This window comes from Dipteris shenzhenensis, chromosome 31 (genome assembly GCF_047967505.1).
Source record: "Dipteris shenzhenensis isolate YYH24624 ecotype China chromosome 31, Dip_SZ_1.0, whole genome shotgun sequence".
Lineage (NCBI taxonomy): Eukaryota > Viridiplantae > Streptophyta > Polypodiopsida > Gleicheniales > Dipteridaceae > Dipteris > Dipteris shenzhenensis.
Genome location: NC_141626.1, coordinates 35,695,611 through 35,718,501, shown reverse-complemented (window position 1 = coordinate 35,718,501; position 22,891 = coordinate 35,695,611). Strand labels below are relative to the sequence as shown.

Below are 22,891 nucleotides of genomic sequence, written 5' to 3'. Positions count from 1 at the left end.
AGCATCCATGTCCTTCCCCATGTTTCCAATGTTAGCTCCATGTGATGATACAAGTACGTTTTCCTAGTAGTAGTATGTATACTAGTGCCGAGAGAAATGGAGTGTGAGCGAGGAAACTCTAGGCTGCAAGCCTGAAGGGTAAGTGGCAGAAGCAATGCTAGCAATGCTAGATACACGAGGTAAGGCGGTCGGAAGGAGGCCTAGGGAGTTACCTTGGGTCGTGTTGATCATGAGTGAGAGGCATACACTCAAGTGTGGTCAAATGGCGAGCTAGGACCGAGCTCTGATATTGGACTAAGAAACAAACATGCGAGAGTTGCATGCAATGATGCAAGGGGGGGGGAACAAGGTAGTCTATTGAGTGCCATGAGAACATCCATGTCCTTCTTCATGTTTCAAATGTTAGATCCATGTGATGAGTAGTAGTATGTATACTAGTGCCAGTAGCAATGTGATGTAGTAGCATGTATGTTGGGCCTTTAGAGCAAAGAAACTATGGGCCGCAAGTTTAAGGGTAAGGAGTAGAAGCAATGCTAGAAATGCCAGATATAGGAGGTTAAGGCGGTCGGAAGGAGGTCTTGGAAGTTACGTGCAGTCCGCGTTGCTTATGCTCATGAGTGCGAGGAAAACACTCAAGTTTGGGTCAAATGGCGAGCTAGGAGTGAAGGACCGAGGTGCGATCTTGATAATTGGACTAATAAGATACGAGACCAAGAAACAAAAGATGCGAGGGGTGGTGCAAGCCCTAGAAAGGAGAAAGGGGGGGGTAGTGGAGACGTGGAGAGATGGGGCCCGTGTGATCAGGAGGGGGAGGGGCAGAATCTAATTGTGGAAGGGGATGGGGCCACGTCAGTCGTCTTCCTTGTCTGGTGCTCAACTCAACCACGACCATCATCAGCATCATCATCATCATCAACAACACATCATCATCAGATCATCATCTTCACCACACACACCTTCATTCACAGCTATCTCTTCTCATCAGCTATGGCGACCTCGACCTCGCCACCCCCACCTCTCCCTTCCCCCCCCATCACCTCCTCCCCCTCCCCCGATCACCCCCCGCCTTGCCTCTCCTCTCCCCTTCTCACCCTCGATCCTCCTCCCCCCCCCCCCGCCTCCGTCGACCTTGACGATACCTTCGTTAATTCTGCCCGCCACCGCCTCCTCCTTCATCGCTCCCTCATGGCCGGTAAGGTCTGCATCCCCGAGACTTGGGGTCGCGAACAGTGCCTTCGGGACTGGGTCAGCTTCGGCCAGGTGGAAGACGCATTACGGCCTGCCGGATTGATGTCTGCCCGCAGCGCTCTGGTTAGCGATTGCTGTAGCCGAGACCAAACCTTGCGGGCGGCGCCGCCAGTTGTGACCAACCTTCTGAACGTGTCTGCCGATGTTGAGGTAAGCTAATTTTTTATGGATCCGTTTACAGCTGCAGCATCTTATATAAACATTGCACATTTTCATTCTCAATTAGTTGCATACGTCAGTTGTATTGATCTAACAGTATCAGAGAGTAGTGGCTGTTCTACTTGAAGCGATCAATAATGCGTATTGCACTGAATAAGAAAGTATTGATCTCGTTTTCCGGTGTAGGTTTGTTGTTGTCCTCCAAAACCTTCCTAGCAGATATGTTTTTGTCTTACTCTGAAGACATGCAAGATCTGACCGGCAAGAGCGAGATCGATATCCGATTTGAAGAAATCTCACACAGTTCTGGAGTCTCAGAGCGTTATTATGATTTGCTCTTAGAAGGTCTGCAGTGGAAAACAGGCACAGCTTTTATCCCTGAGCAATCGATAGATGTGTATGGTCTTGCGGAATTGAGAATATATGCGCTAAACGAAGTATAGATGACCATAGCTCGTGAGTGCTTTCCTCTTTCAATACTCCCGTCTGCCCCCGCCATTGCTGGCGGCCGACTGATTTTTTTCTCTGTATAAAGGTTCATATGGTCCGTAGTATGGATTCGATGTGGAATTGTGTAAGATTGTGAGATCAGCCGCTTTGGAATTACGGACTAATATTTTTATAAGCTTTTTATAAGTCTTATGCCTTAATGCCAACTTTTTGTCTCCCCATTTATCACAACTAAATCTTATGCCTCAACTTTTGTAACAACTAACCCTGTCCACTCTAAAAGAAATGCATTATGGTTACATCTCTATAAGTGTATGTGCACTCTCGCATGTTTGCGATGTGAATATATATGTGAAAACATGCTAGCGTATGCTTGCACATGAGTAACTCCTCTGTGTCCCCTTTGGTATACTTGTCTCTAATTGGTTGTCACCCTTTTGAAAGGAGTATGCTCACATTTGTTTTGTTTTTTGAGCCAAACAAATAGTATTGTTTTAACAAGAAAGTATAGTGTGGATGAAAGGAGGATGAACATTTTTTATATTATCCATCTCCAAATAATTTTTAGCCTTCACTATTGCCAAGTCTTCCCCTTGTAATGTTAAGTGCACATGTGAATTTGTAAACATGTCTATGAAATGTGGCATATGCTAAGGGAAGGTAACTACATTTGACATTTCATGTTCATAATATTAAGAGAGATGTGAAGATAATAGATTTGCTATGCATGATAGCAGTTGTCAATCTTGTGAATGTTCCTTCCACTTTTTTGCAAGTTTACTAATAGAGCTCCAAATTTCACATTTTCAAATTCTTGTTCAAATTGTAATGTACTATTGATTTGTAATTTAGTTTGTGTTTTAACATATTTTAACTAGCTGATTCTCTCTTCTCAACTTTTCATGTGTATGATATTAGTACAAATGAGAAAGAACTAGATTTGTGTATGCATGACAAAGTTGTTCTTTTCACAATTAGCTTGGATGTTTCAACATAGACTTGTTCCTTATTATAATTTTATCAATAGAAATTCAAATTTCACATTTTGAAAATCCTTGTTCAAGTTATAAGGTATTACTCATATTTGCCGAAATCAATTTTTGTTTGTATATCTCATAAAGAGTAGGCTCTCTTTTCTTGGTCTTCAAGCGGTAAAGAGAAGTGTGGAGGTAGGTGGAAGCGGCAATTTGATGGGAAGTCGTAGATTGTGCTTCACCCTTGGTATGCAACGAAAAGTGGCCTTGCTTAGTGATGCCTTCAAGCTTCCATCCACGCTGGCAGCCATATGGCCTTGTGACGGTGACGGTCATGCTTACGGTGTGGGGCTACAAAGATGTGCAAATCTTTAGGGGGGGAAATCCCCTTGGCCTTTCTTGAATCAGCCATGTTGGCAAGTGTAAAAACAAACCTTCATGACCTCAGTTAATTGCTAGGGGCTAAAGACCTTATGGTCACCAGAGCATTTAGCAAGTTTGTGCCTGGTGGATATATGTTTAAAGGATGAGCTGCTTGCAATGCTAGCGTAGGACAAGATGCCCATTGTTAAGCCATATTTTGTAATCTAGTATTGCAAGTTGACAACTCCTTAATATAATGAGCTTTTTGGTTCCCCCCAAAAAAGTGATACTCAAACCTGACTATATTTGCTGAAACTATCTAGAAACCTGTATTTTTTAAACCCTACCACTCTTTCTAGCATTGCAATTTCTAATGGTACAAGGTAATGTCCTCTAACTATGGTGGTATTAACATTAACTCAAATTAACAACATTTTTTCCTAATTAAGTAATATATTAGTGGATGATATACCTAGTCAATGTGCTCCATTTCATAGATGAATCCAACTTCTATTAGTTTCTCTACATGTTCATAAACCAAGGCCTGCTCCTCCTTCCCTCCCCCTCCCTCCTCCTCCATGCCTACTCCTCCTCCCCCCTCCCTCCCGCTCCTCCCTCCTCCTCTGCACCTAACACTTGAGCTTGAGCATTGATTTCTACATTGGCATTCACAAGTTTCTCCTTTGAGGTTGCACATTATTACTTTTTCTAAACTTGGTGTTCAGAGTCTTTGAGGCTTTTTACTCTATTTTTGTCTCTTGTGCTACATTTATTTCATTTATGTTCATCACAAGAGGCTTGCAATTGATAGACCAAATTCTCTACTTGTTCCTTACGATTTAAGGCATCTGAAAGTTGTAGTTGTGTTTGTTGGAGGGTCATTGTGATTTGTATTCTATCGTGCCTACTTACTTCTAGATTCTTTTGTATAAGAATTTGTTGTTATATTTTAAAACTCTATCATTATTTATTTCAGACTTTGAATCTCTATTTGTGCTTTCTACAATACTGAGCAGAGTGATGGAATCATGGGCCTTTCACGTTGTTGCTCTTGTAATGCCATACTAGCAAACATACTACAATTGTTGAAAGTGCTATTTGTGATGTTGCATGACTTGAAATGTAGGAGTTCTTTGGTTGTATTCGTTATACAAGTGGCTCCCATGCATCCATGTTGCATCTTCTCTTTTATCTTGATTTACACTAGAGCTATTGTGTAGAATTATCAATGGAACAATAAAGTTAATGACATTGTTGACTTGTGTAAAAAGGAATTGACAATTTCTTATGATGTCATTTTTTATGAAACTATCAATTATTATGATCAGCCACACTAGTAGTTGTTTCAATGAGTTTGTACAATATAACCTCTTTATTGGTCCATCTACCTCCTCATTACTATACACATGAAGAAATTAAAATTTCACCATTTTTTGGTAGATGGCTGGATTAAAGTGTATCGCTATGGTAATAACTATTTTGACTGTTGTCATTTTAACAACTAGAGAAAAAGTTTCATTATAGTCAATTCCATACTCTTGTGAGCATCCCTTGGCAACAAGGCTTACTTTGTACTAGATTCAATATTACCACTAGAATTGCGCTTAACTTTATAGACGTAGTTGCATCTAATATCATGCTTTTGTCTTTAGGAAATTCTTGTTATCCATTATAGCAAGATAGTCCTCATCCATCTCTATTGCGATTTGGAATCTTGTGTAGTTTTTGATATTTTCTCGGCTCACTAATCTCCATTACATTAGCCATGAAAGCATAATGGGTAGTATTAGTTATCTCTTTGAGACTTTGTTATCATGAGTTGATCTCCTAAGCTATGCAAGAGCACTTTAATGTAATTAATGTTCACTTCAATCATTTTCATAATAGCTTTATCTTTTTTGGACCAGTTGGACGAGAGTTGTATTGATCGGAGCATCATAAATTGGTACATGAACCAGTGCTTAATGAGTCATTAGAGATTGCTCGTCAATTTTTGTAGGCCTTTCATATGCATAACTTGATGAAGGTTGCTCCACTTCTTGTAGGACTTTCAGGTATGTAATGGCTCCAAAGCCTTTTGGGATCTCAAATGCAGATTGTTGAGGTCCTTTTATATCTTGAAGCGAGGCCCAAGTAGTGGAATGCTAAAAGATGCACCAATGAAATTAGGAGGGGAGATGTTTACATTGTAATTTATATCCAAAATCGTTACCGAAAACCTCAACAACATATCAAATATTACTTGGAAGGTCATTGCTCCAAACACTACACGATTGGGAACTAGATAGATTTAACAACTTGAACTAAAGAGGCCACAATTCAAATAAGCATAGATGATCACACCAATTGATCTGTAGAAGCTGGATAGTATGCTCTCAAATTTTCTTAAGAAGACCTATATAATTATTGAGAAGCAAGAACCTTTGGCATTAGTCCATTATTCGCTCAATGATGTTAACAATTGGATCTCAAGACAACTAATCCTAAAAAGTTGGCTTGACCATTGTCTCTTCTTCCAAAACTAGGGAACCTATAGCCTTAGTAGATGAGTCACTTAGCAATATCAAAATATAGATATACTCATGCTACCATTGATGATTGCAAGCCTCACAACCCAATGCTTCCAAAATTAAGTGATAAACTTAGAATACCAAAAGCAAAATGGGACAGAGACCACAATGATGCAACAATTGATGGTTATGGAGAAAACATCAATTAAGGTTAGGAGACTAAAGCAAATTATGCCCAATCAAAAGAATAGGTATGAGAAAATAATTTTGCCTTTTTGTAGCAATAGTATTTTTGAACATTTGATCTACTTAAGTTAAACAAAGGTAAAACGTCTTAGGAAAAGAAAGAAGGGTCAAGGATTTTGCACTACAAATGACTTGCTTAGCACTTTCCTCCTAGAGGATAATGCCAATGATCATAGGGCAAGACTGGAAGAACATTGCAAGTTCAAGCCTAGGGTAGAAGAGAAGGTATAAAAGAAAAATGAAAATGATTAAATCCTTTGTAATGGAAAGAATTAAAGCCTCAACAACTAGAAAGTATAATTGAAGTCCCTTACGAAGGGAATATATGAACTTAAAGATAAAGAAATTACATCACAATTCAAGATAAAACTTACAAGCAGATTAGGTTTCAAGTTTTTCTCTTATGGCAATACAATATTCACAATGCCAAAGTTGATCAAGGAGATATATGTCGATAAAATAGATTACATAAAAGAATGGTCTCTACTCTATGACGGCCTCTACTCTATGACAGACCAACAAAGATGAAAAGATGAAATCTGTACTAGACCTTGACAAAAAATCTAGTATTCATTTAGAGGATCAATTAACATAAGAGGAAGAAAAGGAATTACAAGAATTGCTAATGCCATATAGAGATAGCCTAGCATGATCATCGAAAGAATGAAGGCAACAACATTTGAAGCAATATTGCATATTATCCCTATCAAAGGAGATGTCAAGCCAATAATGTGTAAACTATATGGAACTAACCCAAATATGTGGAGGAGGGAGGGAGGCCCAACACAACCAATGTAGCTCAAAAGATCAAGTGCCTTAAACTTGCCTATACCTCCATAATTTTGTCTTAGTAGGAAGAAATGCACAAAGCTAGAAAGACAGAGGGAAATAATTTCAAAACTGGAACTTCAACTACTAAATCAAACCATTGAAAATATAAAGAAGCCTATACAAGATCTATTGCTACAAAGCACTATAGCATTGTAACAATTTCTTGTGTTATTCTTAAAACAAGATTATCATCTTGAAGGAAGAGCTCAGATTCAATGGAGACACTTGCATCTCCAAATGTTACATCCATTGCTTAAACTCAATTGGGATAGGCTAATGGCTGAAACAACTTTCCTAGATCTATGCCACAAGATGGATGAGGATGAGAGAAATGTGTTGTCTCTTAGTACATGCAGGCCTCCAATGAATTAATAAGTTATTTTTAAATGTGCTTTGGACCCAGGCGTGCTTATACCCACTCTATGAAGGGGGGGTGTAGGGGGGGCAACACACCCCCAACTACTATCACTAGGGGGTTCCAACAAGGGCTAGCAATAGTTACTGAGGACCCCCTTGGGGGGGGGCTTAGGGAGAAAAAACTTGAAGCCAAAAAAACATGGAAATTGTGATGAATGAATTGTGTGGTCAAAATTGTAAAATAAGGCTATGGCTCACATCGCATGAGAGTAGTGGATATACTGCTTGTATCTTGGATCTTCTCATTGGCTAGATAAGAAAATACAAAACTGACTCTTCATGGACGTATCCCACATTATGTGAACCACATATATTGGTGTCTCTCTTTCTCTTCCACTATGTGCAATTTTTGTATTGTGTATTTTATGCATTCCACTTCTTGCATTGTTTCTCTGATATCGCATTGCGCTCCTCCGAACAACTAGTATCAGAGCATTTTTTTGAGAAATCTCCATTAATGGGGAGGTTCTTGGTTCAAGTGGGAGCATTTTGGAAGAAGTCAAGTTCAAAATTGAGATGCCATTATGCAGGATAGCAAAGAAGCGTGTAAATATGTCAGCTGAAAATCGGGAGGTTCTTGATAGAAAGGCACTAGGAACAATACAAGTGTGTTTGGCAACGTTAGTATCTTTCAACATCCTTGAACAAAAGACAACAAAGGACTTGATGAGCACGTTGGATAGATTGTATGAAAAACCATTAGCTTCTAACAAGGTATTTCTTATGAAATGTTTATTCAATATGAAGATGTCAAAAGTTGGGTCAGTAGCTACTCATTTGAATTAGTTCAATACGAATGCAAGTCAACTAAGGTCTATAGGGTTAAATTTCGATGATGAGTTTTGAGCTCTCATTATTTTGTGCTCAAAGTTGGGATGGCTTGGTCATGGCTATTAGTAACTCTGTTTCTAGGTCAAACACCTTAAATTTTGATGATGTTGGTGGTGTTATCCTTAGTGAGGAAATGCAATGGAAAGAACAAGTGAAACATCAGGTAATTCTTTGACTATTGATAATCAGGGAAGATAAAGGGATGGAGGAAAGAGACCAAGAAATTATGACAAGTAAGCAAATCCAAATCCAAAGGGAACATGAAGTGCTAGCATTGTGGGAAAAAAGGACACCTGAAGAAATATTGAAGAAAAATGAAGGAGATGGGCAACAAAATAAAACACAAGAAGAAAATGTAGCAAGTATTGTGTTGCAATTCAATGCTAGCTAAAGATGGCTTCCTTTAGCTATGGCAGAGAAAATAGGGTTGTCACTTACCCTACCGCCAATGACACTGGCCCCAGTACTTGTGAACTAGAGACTTCTGGACTCAGGACAAATCATGGATCAAACGCGAACAACACTCAGGACGTTGACATGCAAGATTTTGGATGAGATAAGATAGCAAAGTCAAATCCAATACTCTACTGAGATTCACACTCCACCTAGAGGAAAGCGACATGCAAAGTTTGTAGAAAGGTACAGTAGATTCAAAAGTAAGAAAATTTCTAGCAAAATTTAGAGTTGCTCTAGACATATTTCATGTCTTCAACCAGGGGGCAAGTAGAATACAAAAGTGAAAGCTATCTCTTTCGCAGCTCCACACAAGAATCGTCAGACCCATGGGGCACCCGAGCAAGCTCCAGTGCACCAAGCAAGATCCAATGCACCAGGCCACACCAAGGAAAACCATGTAGGAGGTGCCTCGAGGATACTATGTTGGTGCTCTCCAAGGAGGTAGCCAAAGCTTGTTTAAAGCTCCCTTGGTTCTGAAACAAACAACATGGAACACCTCATCCTATGGGAAAGAAATATTTTCAATGAGCCTATCCAAAGTAGCTCTGGAGAAGCACAAGGTATTGGAACTATTGAAAAAGAACCTCACCTAGTTGGTGGATCTTTCAAAGGTAAGCTACCAACAATAAAAGTACATAACGGTATTCTCAATGAGACAAAAAAGTGGCTATGTTCTTGCGTTGTTTCTAGATACATCCATGGTCCTCATCCTCCTTCCATGTTCCTCAAAGGTTAGGTTTGGAACTTTTGGTCCCGTAAAGGTCTCAACATCACTAGTATTCGATTCCTTAGGAATAGATATATAGTTCTTATGTTCAAGAAACCACAAATGGCGATGGAAGTAGTTCAAAAAGGTATCTGGACGATACAGAGTCACCTCTTTTTGTCCAATTGTGGGAGCCTTATTTTAATCCAAACTTGCCTCCCCCCTCCAAAGCCCCAATTTGGGTGGAGTTTCTTGATCTGCCATTGCCCCTATTCCTTCAACCAGAGTCCCTTTGTCCACCTCTAGGCCAACTTCTAGGGCTAAAACTAAAAGATTCATTAGCTCGAGGGAAATCCTCAATCCTGTGTCCTTATGGACTTATCAGTTGATCCTCTAAATGTCATCTACATGGTGGGTGGTCATGGTGCCGATCTGATCCAAAAAGTTTTCTATAAGAATATACCCAAATCCTATTTCTTGTGTGGCTTGGGAGGCCATTTCATTAAGGACTCTCCAGCCATGGCCAATCATATGAAGGAAAAAGCTGAAGAGCCTACTCAAAAATACTCAGATTGAAAAGTCAAATAAAGAGGCTCCCAATGCAGAACCGCAAGAACTGATAATAGACAAAGACCTTGAAACAAACAAAGAAATAGGCAAAAAGATCTCAAATGAAATTCCATTGGTTGTAGAGGAGAAAATGGCCAAGGGTTCAGAAGATGAAGATGAATTTGTTGCTAACATGCAAGTCTTCGAAGCCTAGCTGGAACAAGCAGAGCATGAAGCGTTGGAAAAGGAAGACCCCATTTTTATTTTAGTGAAAGGAAAAGAAACTTTGCAAGTAGAGAAAAGAAGTCAACTAGCTAGTGCTTCAAGAAGCAAATCCAAAGCATTAGGGGAGAAATGGGGTCTCAAAGCGCCCCATAAGGAATGGACTAAGAAATGGATTAGTCCTAATGAAAGGGCCATGGTAGGGCCCAAAAATTCCTAACCCGCCCTCACCTAGGTAGGTTAAGCCCACAAGTGACCACACCTCTTACACAACCCTTACTCCTAGGTGGGAGCCAGCAAATTCAAAATTCAAATTTTGAATTTTGAATTCCCTCCCTCCTTCTCTCTCCTCCCTCCCTCCCTCCCCCTCCCTCCTCCTCCATGCTTGCTCCTCCAAGTCAGGTATGATTCCCCCCTCCCTCCTGTTCCTCCCTCTTCCTCCACACCTTCTCCTCCTCTGTCAAAATACTGATTGTGCTAAACCTAGTATACAAAAGATCATTGGAAGAACTAAGGATGCTTAAAGAACACTAAAAAGACATGAGAGGGAGATAGTCGTAGGCACACTCAATCTATTGCAATATATGTACTTGAACAATACATGGAGGCTTCTTACAGAGAGAGGCTTTTAGAATAGCCAAACCATGTGGGATCCTATGATCCACATATCATCTAGTGGTAGTCCTTTCACATCATGTAGTCCCCATCCTGGGGTGGCTACTTTAATTCTTTCTACACCATACCTTAGCATCTAATTTATGTGCACATGGCACCATATCTCTGTTCAGATACCAAGCTCCACTCGTGATATGCCAGGGTGACCGTTGTGCATTTATGTCACCAACTTGTTAGCTACAGATGCGGTTGGTACACCACCCATGAATAATAGCTAGATGACAGCTATCTTTATGTACTCTAATTAGTGGCTTAATTAGTATGCCACCTTAGTTAGCTGAGTTTGGTTTGAGACCCACATATAGGGTTCACCTATTCTTTTGTACTTAGAATTCTTTTGGCTTTCACAACTAAGAAAAGGAAAACTATTTTTAGCCTCCACCTTTGTGTATATTCCCCCGTTGTGTATGTGAGAAAGTTGCAAGTGAGACTCCTTCCTTCTCACCCACTCTCTTCACATGGTATCAGATCTCGGTTCATGGTAAGGAGCTCAAGAAAGCAAACCAAGTTTGCAGTGTCCTAGTAAGAGGATCAGTGTTGCTTTCCTTTTTTATCGAGTTTGGGTGCAAATCTCTGCAGGTAGCATAGCCGGAAAGTGCAAGAGTGCACTGTCTCAGATTGGAATGCCCTTTGACATGTGGCGAGAGGGCAGTATATGCTACGAGAGAGGGCGAAGCCTTTGGTGAAATTATTTTTTTGATTCGAGGCCATTTCGAGGCCCATTTTGGTGGCGGAAGTTTTCCATAGGCACTCATGAAAGTGCCATGTTTTTGCTGTGTGACCACTGTTCTGTAGGTCATTGAAAAGTTATCGCAGAAATTACATCGTATGCCTGTGCGCAAAGATATTGGGAGTGACATAATCATTCTTATTGCCTGTTGATGCATAATCATCACTAGGAAGTGACTCTATGGTCAAATACCACTCTCGTCAGTTTTGCAGGTTTGCCCTTGTGAGGCAGAAGTTGTGTTTTGTTTTGCAGTGACAGAATATTTTGCAGTGTTCTGTAATGGCGTCTGATGCTCTTTCATAGATTGTCACTGAAAAGCTTGACAAGAACAACTTCCAAGCATGGAAGTTTAGAATGACGAATTTCCTTAAGGGAAAAGGCTATTGGGAGTTCATTACTAGAGCTGAACAAGAACCAGTTATTCCTAATGTTCCCAATCAATAGGAGTTGCAGGCATTTAAAGGTTGGCATGAGAGAGCCAGCAAAGTTATAAACTGGCTACCTATCAATATTTCAGATTTTATGATTGATGCACACAGGAGTTGCATAATGTGCAGAGAGAAAATATGAGCATTAATGACTACCACATGAAGGTGAAGAAGATTGCAGATGCACTTACTTCTATTGGGTCACTAGTGGAAGATGATGATTTAGTTTCTATGACCTTGAATGGTCTAGGAAAGGATTATGCACAATTCTGGACATCCATTGCCGTCCGTGAGAATTTTCATGATTTTGAGGAGTTGATTGCTCTTCTAATTTCTGAAGAGCAGAGAAATGGTGGTGCATCTTCTTCAGGAGAAACTTCAAAAGAAGCTATCTTCTACTCAAATGCCAGAAGAGGTAGAGCAAGTCGATTTGGAGGCCGTGGTAGAAATCAGAATATGCAACAAATTCAAGAAGACCAGTCCTATGGAGGAGGACATGGTAACTTTAGAGGCAAGGGGAGCCAAAGAGGTCGTGGTGGATGGCAGAGAGGCCAAAATGCAAACAGCAATGTTGAATGCTACTACTGTGGTAAAATGGGTCATATGGTTAAAGACTGCTATAAAAAGCAGAATGACATCATGACTGGAAAATTGCAGCAAGGCAATTATGCATCCTCTAATAGGCAGGGTGATGACAAAAATGAGCATCTGTTTATGGTGCAGCACATGACCAATTCTGTGACAAGTGCAGAAAAAAGCAATGATGTGTGGTATGCTGACTCAGGCGCATCAAACCACATGACAGGTCATGCAGAATGGATGCAAGATGCAAGGAAAATGGAAAGACCAGGATTTGTAGAGACTGGTGATGATACTGCACATCCTATTGTGCAGATTGGTAAAATTCCTTTGTCTATGCAAGATGGAAAAAAGAAATACCTGTCTGATGTATTTCATGTCCCAAATATCACCAAGAGTCTGGTTACTATTGGTCAAATGGTTAAGCAAGGCTTGCAAGTCAGATTTAATCCTCATGGATGCTTTGTTGAGGATATGAAAAATAAAGGTCACTTGATAGCAAAAGGGAAGAAGAAGGGCAGGATGTTTACATTGGATGCGAACATGCCTGAATTGAGTGTAGCAATGTTTGCACATGGGACCGGTATAGTTGCAGATATTGATATCTGGCGAGGTGAACATGGGAAGGTGACATAGGAGTGAATAGGGGTGAACTAGGGGTGAACAGGGGTGAACTAGAGGTGAATAAGGGTGACAGAGAGGTGAACATGGGGGGGTGGCATAGGAGTGAACAAGGGTGAACTGGGGATAACTAGGGGTGAAAGGGGTGACCTAGAGGTGAACATGGGTGAGAGAGAGGTGAACATGGGGAGGTGACATAGGATTTCCAGGTGACCTCCCATGGGTGAACAGGGGGTTCAGGTTTTCACCCCTGTTCACCTCTCAGTCACCTCCCCATGTTCACGTCTCTATCACCCATGTTCACCTCTTGTCACCTCCCCATGTTCACCTCTCTTGGAGGTTGTCATTATTTTGTCACTTTTATTGATGACTACAACAGAAAAGTTTGGGTGTATTTTATGAAAAAGAAAAGTGAAGTGTTTGGGCATTTCAAATCTTTTAAAGCTATGGTTGAAAAAGAAATAGGCCTGCAAATAAAATGCCTGAGGTCAGATGGAGGCGGAGAGTACCTCTCAAATGAGTTTGTAAGTTTCCTGCAGGAGCATGGCATAAAGCAGCAATATTCATGCAGTCATACCCCACAGCAAAATGAACTTGCAAAAAGGAAAAATAGGCATATTGGAGAGGTATCTCGTGCCATGCTCAACGAAAAAGACCTGCCAGATTATTATTGGGCTGAAGCAGTTGCTACAACAGTCTACATAATGAACAGGACTCCCACTGGAGCGATACATGGCATGACGCCAGAAGAGAGGTACACTGGTAGGAAACCAAATATTTCTCATTTAAAAGTTTTTTGTTGCATTTACTATGTTCATGTGCCAGATGAGTTAAGATCCAAGTTGGATCCAAAAGTTGAGAAGTGCATCTTTATTGGTTATTTTCTGTAGCAGAAAGGGTATAGATGCTATAACCCTTCTACTCCTAAGTTTACAATGAGTAGAGATGTTGTTTTTGATGAGATGAGCAGCTGGTATAAACCAGTAAATCTGATTAATGATGTAGATGCATAAAATGGTAATGCTGCACAGAATTCACAACAGCAATCACAAAATATTAGTGGATCTATAGTGTCCTTTAGCAGTGGTTCACATACTTCGCCATGGACAAGCAGATTCAGGAGGATCTCCTCAAAGCAATGTAGGTAGTGGTATGAAAGTATCACAAAAAGGGAAAGAGAAAGTAGATCAGCCCATGGTTGATGTGAATGCAGGTCACTCTTATGTTGATGGTGAATCCAGTGGCTCAGAACAGAGCCTTGATGATGAGTTGGGTATTCCTTCTGTTGTTACACCTGGAGTAAGGAAGACAAGGGATGTTTTGAGAGCACTTGGTAGTGAGCCTGTTTTGTGCAGGTCTACCAGAGCTAGGTATCCTATGGATAGGCGAAAATATGATGGATTTACAGCCATTCACTATGCCTATATGATCAAAGTGATACATGAACTAGAACCCACTTCTTTTGAGCAAGCCATGGGAAAAGACAAATGGGAGAAAGCCATGGATGAAGAAATGGATGCCTTGGAAGCAAATGCTACATTGGAATTGGTGCCTTTGCCTAAAGATAAGAATGCAATTGGCTGCAAGTGGGTTTATAAGGTGAAGCACAATGCAGATGGTTGTGTGAACCAATACAAGGCAAGATTAGTTGTCAAGGGGTATGCACAGACATATGGCATCGATTATGAAGAAACATTCAGTCCGGCTACAAGGATGGCAATCGTTAGAGCATTCATTACTATGGCTGCATCCAAAGGATGGTCTTTACATCAGATGGATGTAAAGAATGCTTTTTTGCATGGTGTTTACAAGAAGAGGTCTATATGGACCAGCCACCAGGTTATGTTCATGCTGTTCATCCTGAGTTTGTTTGTAGGTTGAAGAAAGCCTTGTATGGCTTGAAGCAAGCACCCAGAGCATGGTATCTTGTATGGCTTGAAGCAAGCACCCAAAGCCTTGTATGGCTTGAAGCAAGCACCCAGAGCATGGTCGGACAGGATAGGACAGTATCTTGTCACTATTGGCTTTCAGATTTCCAAGGCAGATTTCTCACTTTATGTGAGAAAAACAGAGAAAGGCATTATGTTGCTTGTCATTTATTTTGATTATTTGATCATCACAGGTGATAGTGATGAAGATATCCTTCATGTGAAAATGCTATTGAAGTAGAAGTTTGAGATGAAGGATTTGGGAGATCTGTGTTACTTCTTGGGCATTGAGGTGATTAGATCCACAAGTGGGATATGGCTCTTACACAGGCAGTATGGATTGGACCTCCTATCCAAATATGGGATGACAGGCTATAAGCCTATTTCAGTTCCTTTGGAGCAGAATGTGAAGTTGAGGACAGATGCAGGTGAGCCTCTAGAAGACCCTACTATGTATAGACGCATAGTAGGAAGTTTTATTTATATGACTATTACCAGGCCATATTTGAGCTATGTTGTTGGGTTGGTAAGTCAGTTTATGCAGGCTCCAAGCAAACTGCATTTGGATGCGGCTAGATGCATACTGAGGTATGTGAAGTCCACATTGTAGTATGCACTATTTTATGAGACTAGGGTTCAGATACAGTTGCATGGTTACACTGATTTTGATTGGGCAAGTAGTATTTCTGATAGATGATCTACCAATGGATATGTGTTCTCTTTTGGGAGTGCTGCAGTCACTTGGAGCAACAAGAAACAACCTACAGTTGCCTTGTTAAGCACAGAGGCTGAGTATAGGGGTGCAGCAATGGTTGCATGTGAGGCAGCTTGGTTGCATAAGCTACTTTATGATATGCATCAGGGGCCAGTTGTCATTTATTGTGACAACATGAGCAGTATACACTTGGCAAATAACCCAGTCTATCATGCTAGAATAAAGAACATTGAGGTGCATTATCACTATGTGCGAGAGAAGGTTCTAGTAGGTTTTATTGATCTAGTTTATCACGTAGCTGACATTTTCACAAAGGCATTGGGTGCAGAGAAGCTGCACAAGTTCAGAGACCTGCTTGGTGTGCAAGAATTGGGATTGAGCTCGAGGGGGAGTTTGGATATCGAGCTTCACTCGTGATATGCCAAGGTGACCGTTGTGCATTTATGTCATCGACTTGTTAGCTACAGATGCCGTTGGTACACCGCCCATGAATAATAGCTAGATGACAGCTATCTTTATGTACTCTATTTAGTGGCTCAAATAGTATGCCACCTTAGTTAGCTAAGTTTGGTTTGAGACCCACATATAGGGTTCACCTATTCTTTCGTACTTAGAGTTCTTTTGGCTTTCACAACTAAGAAGAGGAAAACTGTTTTCAGCCTCCACCTTTGTGTATATTCCCCCATTATGTATGTGAGAAAGCTGCAAGTGAGACTCCTTCCTTCTCTCCCACTCTCTTCATAATCTCAACACCTCCCCTTGGTGCCATGATCCATTGGTTACTACAAGGTGGTCAAATATCACTTACAAATCCATCACCTCCCGTTAGTGCATACCTTGCTACTTAAGGTGATCAAGTGTGGATTTTACATGTCAATACCTCCCCTGAGTGCTTACATGGCTACTTGCAAGTGGTCAGGTTTGATTGTAGTAAGAATATAGGCTAAAAGTGGCAAGGTTTGGATATTGGTACATTTTGTTGTTGTTGCCATTCTGCTTGAAAAGGTGCAAGCTCAAGTAAGCTATGAGAGGAGGATTTGCAACATGGAGAAGAGCGGCACAAGAAGTTTAAAATAGATAAGAGGCCATGGAGCCATGTTCGAGCACCTGTACAGCCTCCACCAAGAGTCAAGAAGCCATACAGAGAGCGAGGGTTGTAAGGGAGATTAGACAGCTACACAAGAGCACCAGCAACTTGATCTTGCATGCTCCCTTTCAATATGTGATATGAGAGATAGCACAGGGGTACAAGGACGATGTGTGCTTTAGTACAAAAGCTATCTAGGGGCTCTCCAAGAGGCTATGGATCAAGTCACCCCCTCTTTTTTTGAGGATGCCAACTTGTCTACCATTCACACAAAGCACATCATGGTCATGGACAAGGACATGGCTCTGGTGAAGCAGCTAAGCATGGACCCAAGCTTCAAGCCCTAGAATATCTTGGAGCCCACCCTTAGGAGTTACACTACCCCTTCCCTTGAAGGCACATTGTTGTATCCGAGTCTCAGAGGGAGACCTTTTTTAATAAAATATATCTAGATTTTGTACATTATCACATTGTTGAGTATATTCACCTTGTTTATGATTGACTTTACTGTTCATTTCAATGTTTATTTTGAGTTCAAAATGGCCAAATTCATGTCACAGTGCATCTTGGGCATTTTGGGCTCCTTGTGACATCCTAGACACTTTTTCCTTCTGCACCACGGTGAAATTCCTCCAAGATTTGATAGAAATGATCATTAGAACACACAAAATTGGTGAAAATCATACGAAATTGGCTAGAAATGCATCAAACTAACACAATTTAAAGGATGGAACAAATATACCAAACCGTAACATCAATGAATTAAAAAAAATACAACGGAATAAATATTATAAATTCATCAAGAGCATCGATGACTTAAAACAAATAAGAAAGACATGTACCCATTAAAGTCATGTATCCATTGAAATATATGTTTATCTTTTAGAATATATTACAAGAGGCCTCATAGGCTATCTTTCTTCTTAGCTAGTTCTATTACATTGAGAATAGGGGTCTTTGAATCCCCTAGTAAGCTCATAGATGCAAACCTAGTTTCAATAGCACTAAGATCCTCCTCTCCTACTGCTAATGATATAGTTGTTGCAGTCAATTCCCTGCCATGAATGTTTGATCCAAAAGCATTGATAGAAGCCAGGCGATGTACCAAAATGACCTTGTTGGCATTCCAGGTAATTTTGGAGTACCCGATAGCACGTGACAATGCCTTGCATTTCACCAGGTCTATAGGCCCTTGAGGAGAAATTTCGGTGTGGAAGACCATGAGGAGTTCTACAACTTTGCCGAGGTCATGAGCCAAATGCACTACAAACATTACCCCGCCGAGATGAGACTCCATCAACCTCAAATTCCTCCTAAACAATTCAACAAACATTATAAGACCAACAAACAAATTATACCGAAGACCATCAAAATTCAAAACATTGTTTTAAATTTACCACTACAGCGTTGTCGACCTTTATCCCTTCCTCATTTGCAATGTTGATGGATCCAAGTGTTGTGTGATGCTCCATCTGAGAGGTGGAAGCTTTCTCCTATCCTATCTTCAAGATGGAAGCTTTCACATGAGAGGGTTGTGCATCATATATAGACATGTCTGCATCCCTCAATGAAACCAACATCATCAGGAGAAGGCCTTCCATTGTCTGGTCTTTGGAACCTAAAACACGCATCAACATCGAGCCCAAATAGAACTTCAAGTGCCTTCAATAGTCTCTAACATCAGATTCTTGCTCTACTCTTACTAGGGGCTCTTGGAGTAGTCCCAATGCTTCAGCTGCTTCTCTCTTGCATGGTCAATACTCTCTTCCGTGTACATGTCAAAGTCTAGTCTAGGGATGACGATATCAACAGTTCTGCTAGAGGGGGTGCTAGACGATGAGTCTTTTTCCTCTAAAGAGAAGAAATATGAATGTCATCTCCCATAAGAGGAATTTAGTGCCTGTATTTCCCATGATCCCTACTTCTAGGAGGTCATTCACTTCTACCATCCTAAACCCTTCCTCTATAAGATTATCACAAAAGCGGGCCAAGTGTTTCACAAACTTGGGTTTGTCTAGGAATAGATACTTGATGTAATCTATCGGAACCCATCTCTTTGAAGAGTCATCAAGTGTATATGCAAAATCATTGAATTTCTCTTGCATGTAGTTGATGGAATTCATACTTGACTCGCATATATGTTCCTAGGACATCTAAACTCCTATCAAACACAAAAAATAGCTCTTCCTCACAACTTGCTAATGCAGTTTGTGAGATGAAATCATGGAACAAAACTCTTACTAAATCTATGGCAAATGGCAACTATGGAGTGACTTAGTTTTGAGGGTGGGAGTTTCTATGGCTCTTTAAAAGTGAAAGTGAGAATGTAATGTAAAAATGGCTCTTACCCCTTTAATTTGAATGTCCATCATCTTTTGAAACAAGAACTAGGATTTGGCAAAAATGTAATGCTGCATTAGTCAAACACATTGTTAACAATCTTCAAAGTTGCAGGGGAAATGAAATTGGCATAATGCATGCACTTCTCTACACGTCGACTAGTCTTTCCACCATTTAAGGTGAAGTTGAAGGACTCTCACATGCCATCCTCCATGACCAATAAGTGTTCTCGCACATCCCTTAGAGTCCATTACAATGTGATATTCACATTCTTGACATCTCCCTCATCAACATCAATAGACAAACTTACCCCCATATTGTCTTCATCGTTAGAGTCAAGGGGAAGCCACCGACTATTTGTTTTCAGCCAGTGCCTTAACTAGAAAGATAAATACAACATTTGGCATGATATATAGTATATAATAACCACATTGTCCTTACATGCATGACATTGAAACATATCACCCTTTTTGAAAATAAGAAGGAATAATGTGTGGAGGCATAAACCAAGATAACCTTGCTTATTTGGATCCAAATGTGAACTTCATGGCCATGCCCATATCCTTTGCAATCTTGTCCGTGTATAGTTGCAATGTCTACAATCCACTATAATCCATGGTGGTGCAATCACATTGAACTTGCCTATGAATGAATCAACTGGTTTCCACTCCTCAAAGTTTGAAGAAGGGAAAACATCTGCCATGAATAAGAGCTCTTAGAAACCAAACAAAAAATTTCCAAATGGACTCATTACACTTACAAATGAAAAACGTACATAGATAGAAAGGCTCACAATGTGATGGTATGCTAGATTTATTGAATGATGGAGGCAGCTACATATCTTCTCCCATGTAGACATGTTGCACTTTTGCAAGCCATCCTTTCTTCCCAAACTTGAACTTCAAGATGCGGCCCTTCCACTCATGCAAGATATCACCTCTCTTGCTCTTGGGAAGATCATGTGGACGTTTGACAAATCCTTTCATTGCTATCCAGTCATTCAATCTATAGGTGTAAAGGATCTACTCATCCAACACATTTTTGGTGTTGTGAAAGACACAAGAGGTTATAGCATTGCATGGTCTTGTATCCTTGATCTTCACCATGCTTGCAGAGGTTGCAACACCAAGAATTGGACTCCTACAGAGGGCAATGTGGCTCCAATAGAGGCACAAAAGAGGGAGAGGGACAGAGCAGCACCAATAGAGGCACGGGAGAGAGAGAGAGAGAGAGAGAGAGAGAAAGAAGAGAGAGAAGAGAGAGAGAGAGAGGACAGAGGGGAGGTACACAGTAGCAGCAAAAATTGGAGAGAGAGGGAGAGAGAGAGAGATAGGAGCTGCAGTAACCAAGCCAGAGCAAGAGGGAGTAGATAAAGAGGGGGAAGAGGGAAAATGTAGGCAAGAAGCCTCAAAATTCAAAAATGGACAGAATGGAAGCAGCAGAGGACCTAGAAAGAGGGGGTAGAAGAAAAACTTGCCACAAAAAGCCCACAAGATCATTCAAACCAGATTTAGGCTCATGTGGGAGAGGTGCACATTGGAGGAGAGTCAAACGTAAATTAAGGGGGGGGGAGATGTTTTGGGTGATCCCTAGTGTAATGGGAACAAATAATAGGGGCTCTTTGTAGGCCTGCCCACCCTCCACCTCAACGTACCATTGCCCACACCTTCTAGCACTCACAATGGTACACCTCAAATCCCTTTATAATCCCTTAAAATTACAAAACACTAACTGGAGGCCCTTTTGAGACCCCATTTCTCCCTTAATGACCCAATCCCTAGTGAGAGAGAAAATAGGAGCATGTTGATAGGTTTTGCTCTTTCCCCTCGGGTCATTTTGATGAACTTTAAGAAGAAAAGAAATAAAAATACTTCCTAGTGATGCAAAGTATATCAACACACTATTCAAAAAAGTGGACTTGTGAAAAGTCCAATTTTAAAAATGGACTTTTAAAAACTCCAAAAAATATGAATACACTTGTAATGCTATTTTTAAAGCTAGAACATTAATACATGACCAATTCTCTTAGAAAGGTGGTGTATGCATACACCTTCTTGGTGTAGAAATACGCCTCCTTAGGGGAGAGAGAGAGAGAGAGAGAGAGAGAGAGAGAGAGAGAGAGAGAGGTGTGTGTGTGTGTGTGAGAGAGAGAGAGAGAGAATTTTCCCTTCCCCCCTAACATATTGCATATGCAATAAGTTGGTGGGGGATGGGTGGAGGGGGAGGGGGTGGGGTGGCAGCAATCCCCCACTTTCCTTCCCTCCCCAAACGTATTGTGTATGCAATAGATTGGAAGTGGGGGGGGGCAGCAATCCCCCCCCCCAACCTATTGTGTACACAATAGCTTGGGCGGGGGGGAGGTAGCAATTTTTCCCCATCCTATTGTCTATAGAATAGGTTGGGGAGGGGGTTGGAAATACCCCCTCCTCTATCCCTCCTCCCCTACCTCCCCTCCTCCTCTATCTTTCCACCACATCCCCCTCCACCTCCTAACCTCTACGTCCTCAAGATCGGCAACACCAAAGAGAGAGAGAGGGGGTGGGGGGAGGTAGCAATTTTTCCCCAACCTATTGTCTACAGAATAGGTTGGGGAGAAGGGGGATGGCAATAACCCCTCCTCCATCCCTCCTCCCATGCCTCCCCTCCTCCTCTTTCTTTGCACCACCTCCCCCTCCACCTCCTAACCTCTACCTCCTCAAAATCGACAACACCAAGGGGGGGAACGGGGGGGGAGGGGGGGGAGGGGGAGGAGAAGAGAGGAGAAGAGAGAAAGAGAGAGAGAGAGAGAGAGAGAGAGAGAGAGAATAGACTTCATTGGATATCAATAAAGAAATTCAAAAAACTTAATAGTTGGATCTTGTCGTGTATGCAATAGTTTTGAAAGCAATTCGTCCATGTAATTTTTTGAAAACTTTTCCAATTTGTGCAATAGGTTGAGTTGAGGAGAGAACCAAGACTATTGAAGAATAAAGGAGGGACCAAAGGTTATGCTACTTATACTTATCTAAAGTAAAAAGCTACCCTAGACCTAATTTTTTGTGCCTCCCATAAAATCCCTACTCCCTCCTCATTTTCAAATCTTCCTCCTCCATCACTCTTAACTCCTCCTCCTCTCCTTTCTCTCATATCTGTCCACCTTCTCCATCTCCCTTTTGTGCCTCTCTCTCTCTCTCTCTCTCTCTCTCTCTCTCTCTCTCTCTTAGGGGTTAACTAGGCACCTATAGTTAGCTCTAGTGCTAAATAATACCTAGAGGGGTTGATTGTCATGGTCAACATCCTAAAGCAGTTATTCAGTTACATGCATGTAGCTACTAGACTCGTACATGAGAGCCTTGTAAATGGAATAGAACTCGGAGATAAATAGGATTACAATGATGTTTTATCTATCAGTTTTACTGTAACCTTTTACTGTAATCTGACAATGATGAATGAATGGAGATCATTTTCTACTTTGTCTCTACTATCTACAATACATTTCTGAATTGTGATTAGTTTCAACTTGTATCTGATTGTATTCCAATTCTATGTTAAAGCTTTGGATGGAAGTATTTGTTTAAGGTCTGATGTAGAAGTGCTCTAGGTAAAACCACCCTAAACACATTTGATAGGCTTGCATCCCATAAGGGAATGGGCAAGTAGAAAGTATGAATCAAGTGTTGGTGAAGACCTTGATTCAATTTTCGAAGGAGAATGATGATGTAAGAAAGACGGCTGGGCATGGCTAAAGGAGGAAGAAGTCATTTCCATACTAGAAGAAGATGATCAAAAGCAAGAAGCCTACCTATGGTCGTAAAGTACAAAATAATCTACAAGCAAGTAATGTGAA

The 22,891-nt window shown here is 40.9% G+C and overlaps 1 protein-coding gene across 1 annotated transcript; it reads left to right on the top strand.

The window, feature by feature from the left end:
- Positions 1–1,097: 1,097 nt before the first annotated feature.
- On the top strand, positions 1,098–2,063 carry LOC147881397 (protein BIC1-like). Its single transcript, XM_087370281.1, has 2 exons — positions 1,098–1,398; positions 1,594–2,063. Exons 1-2 carry the CDS (start codon positions 1,186–1,188, stop codon positions 1,621–1,623), a joined length of 243 nt encoding a protein of 80 aa, XP_087226407.1. The 5' UTR covers positions 1,098–1,185; the 3' UTR covers positions 1,624–2,063.
- Positions 2,064–22,891: the final 20,828 nt, after the last annotated feature.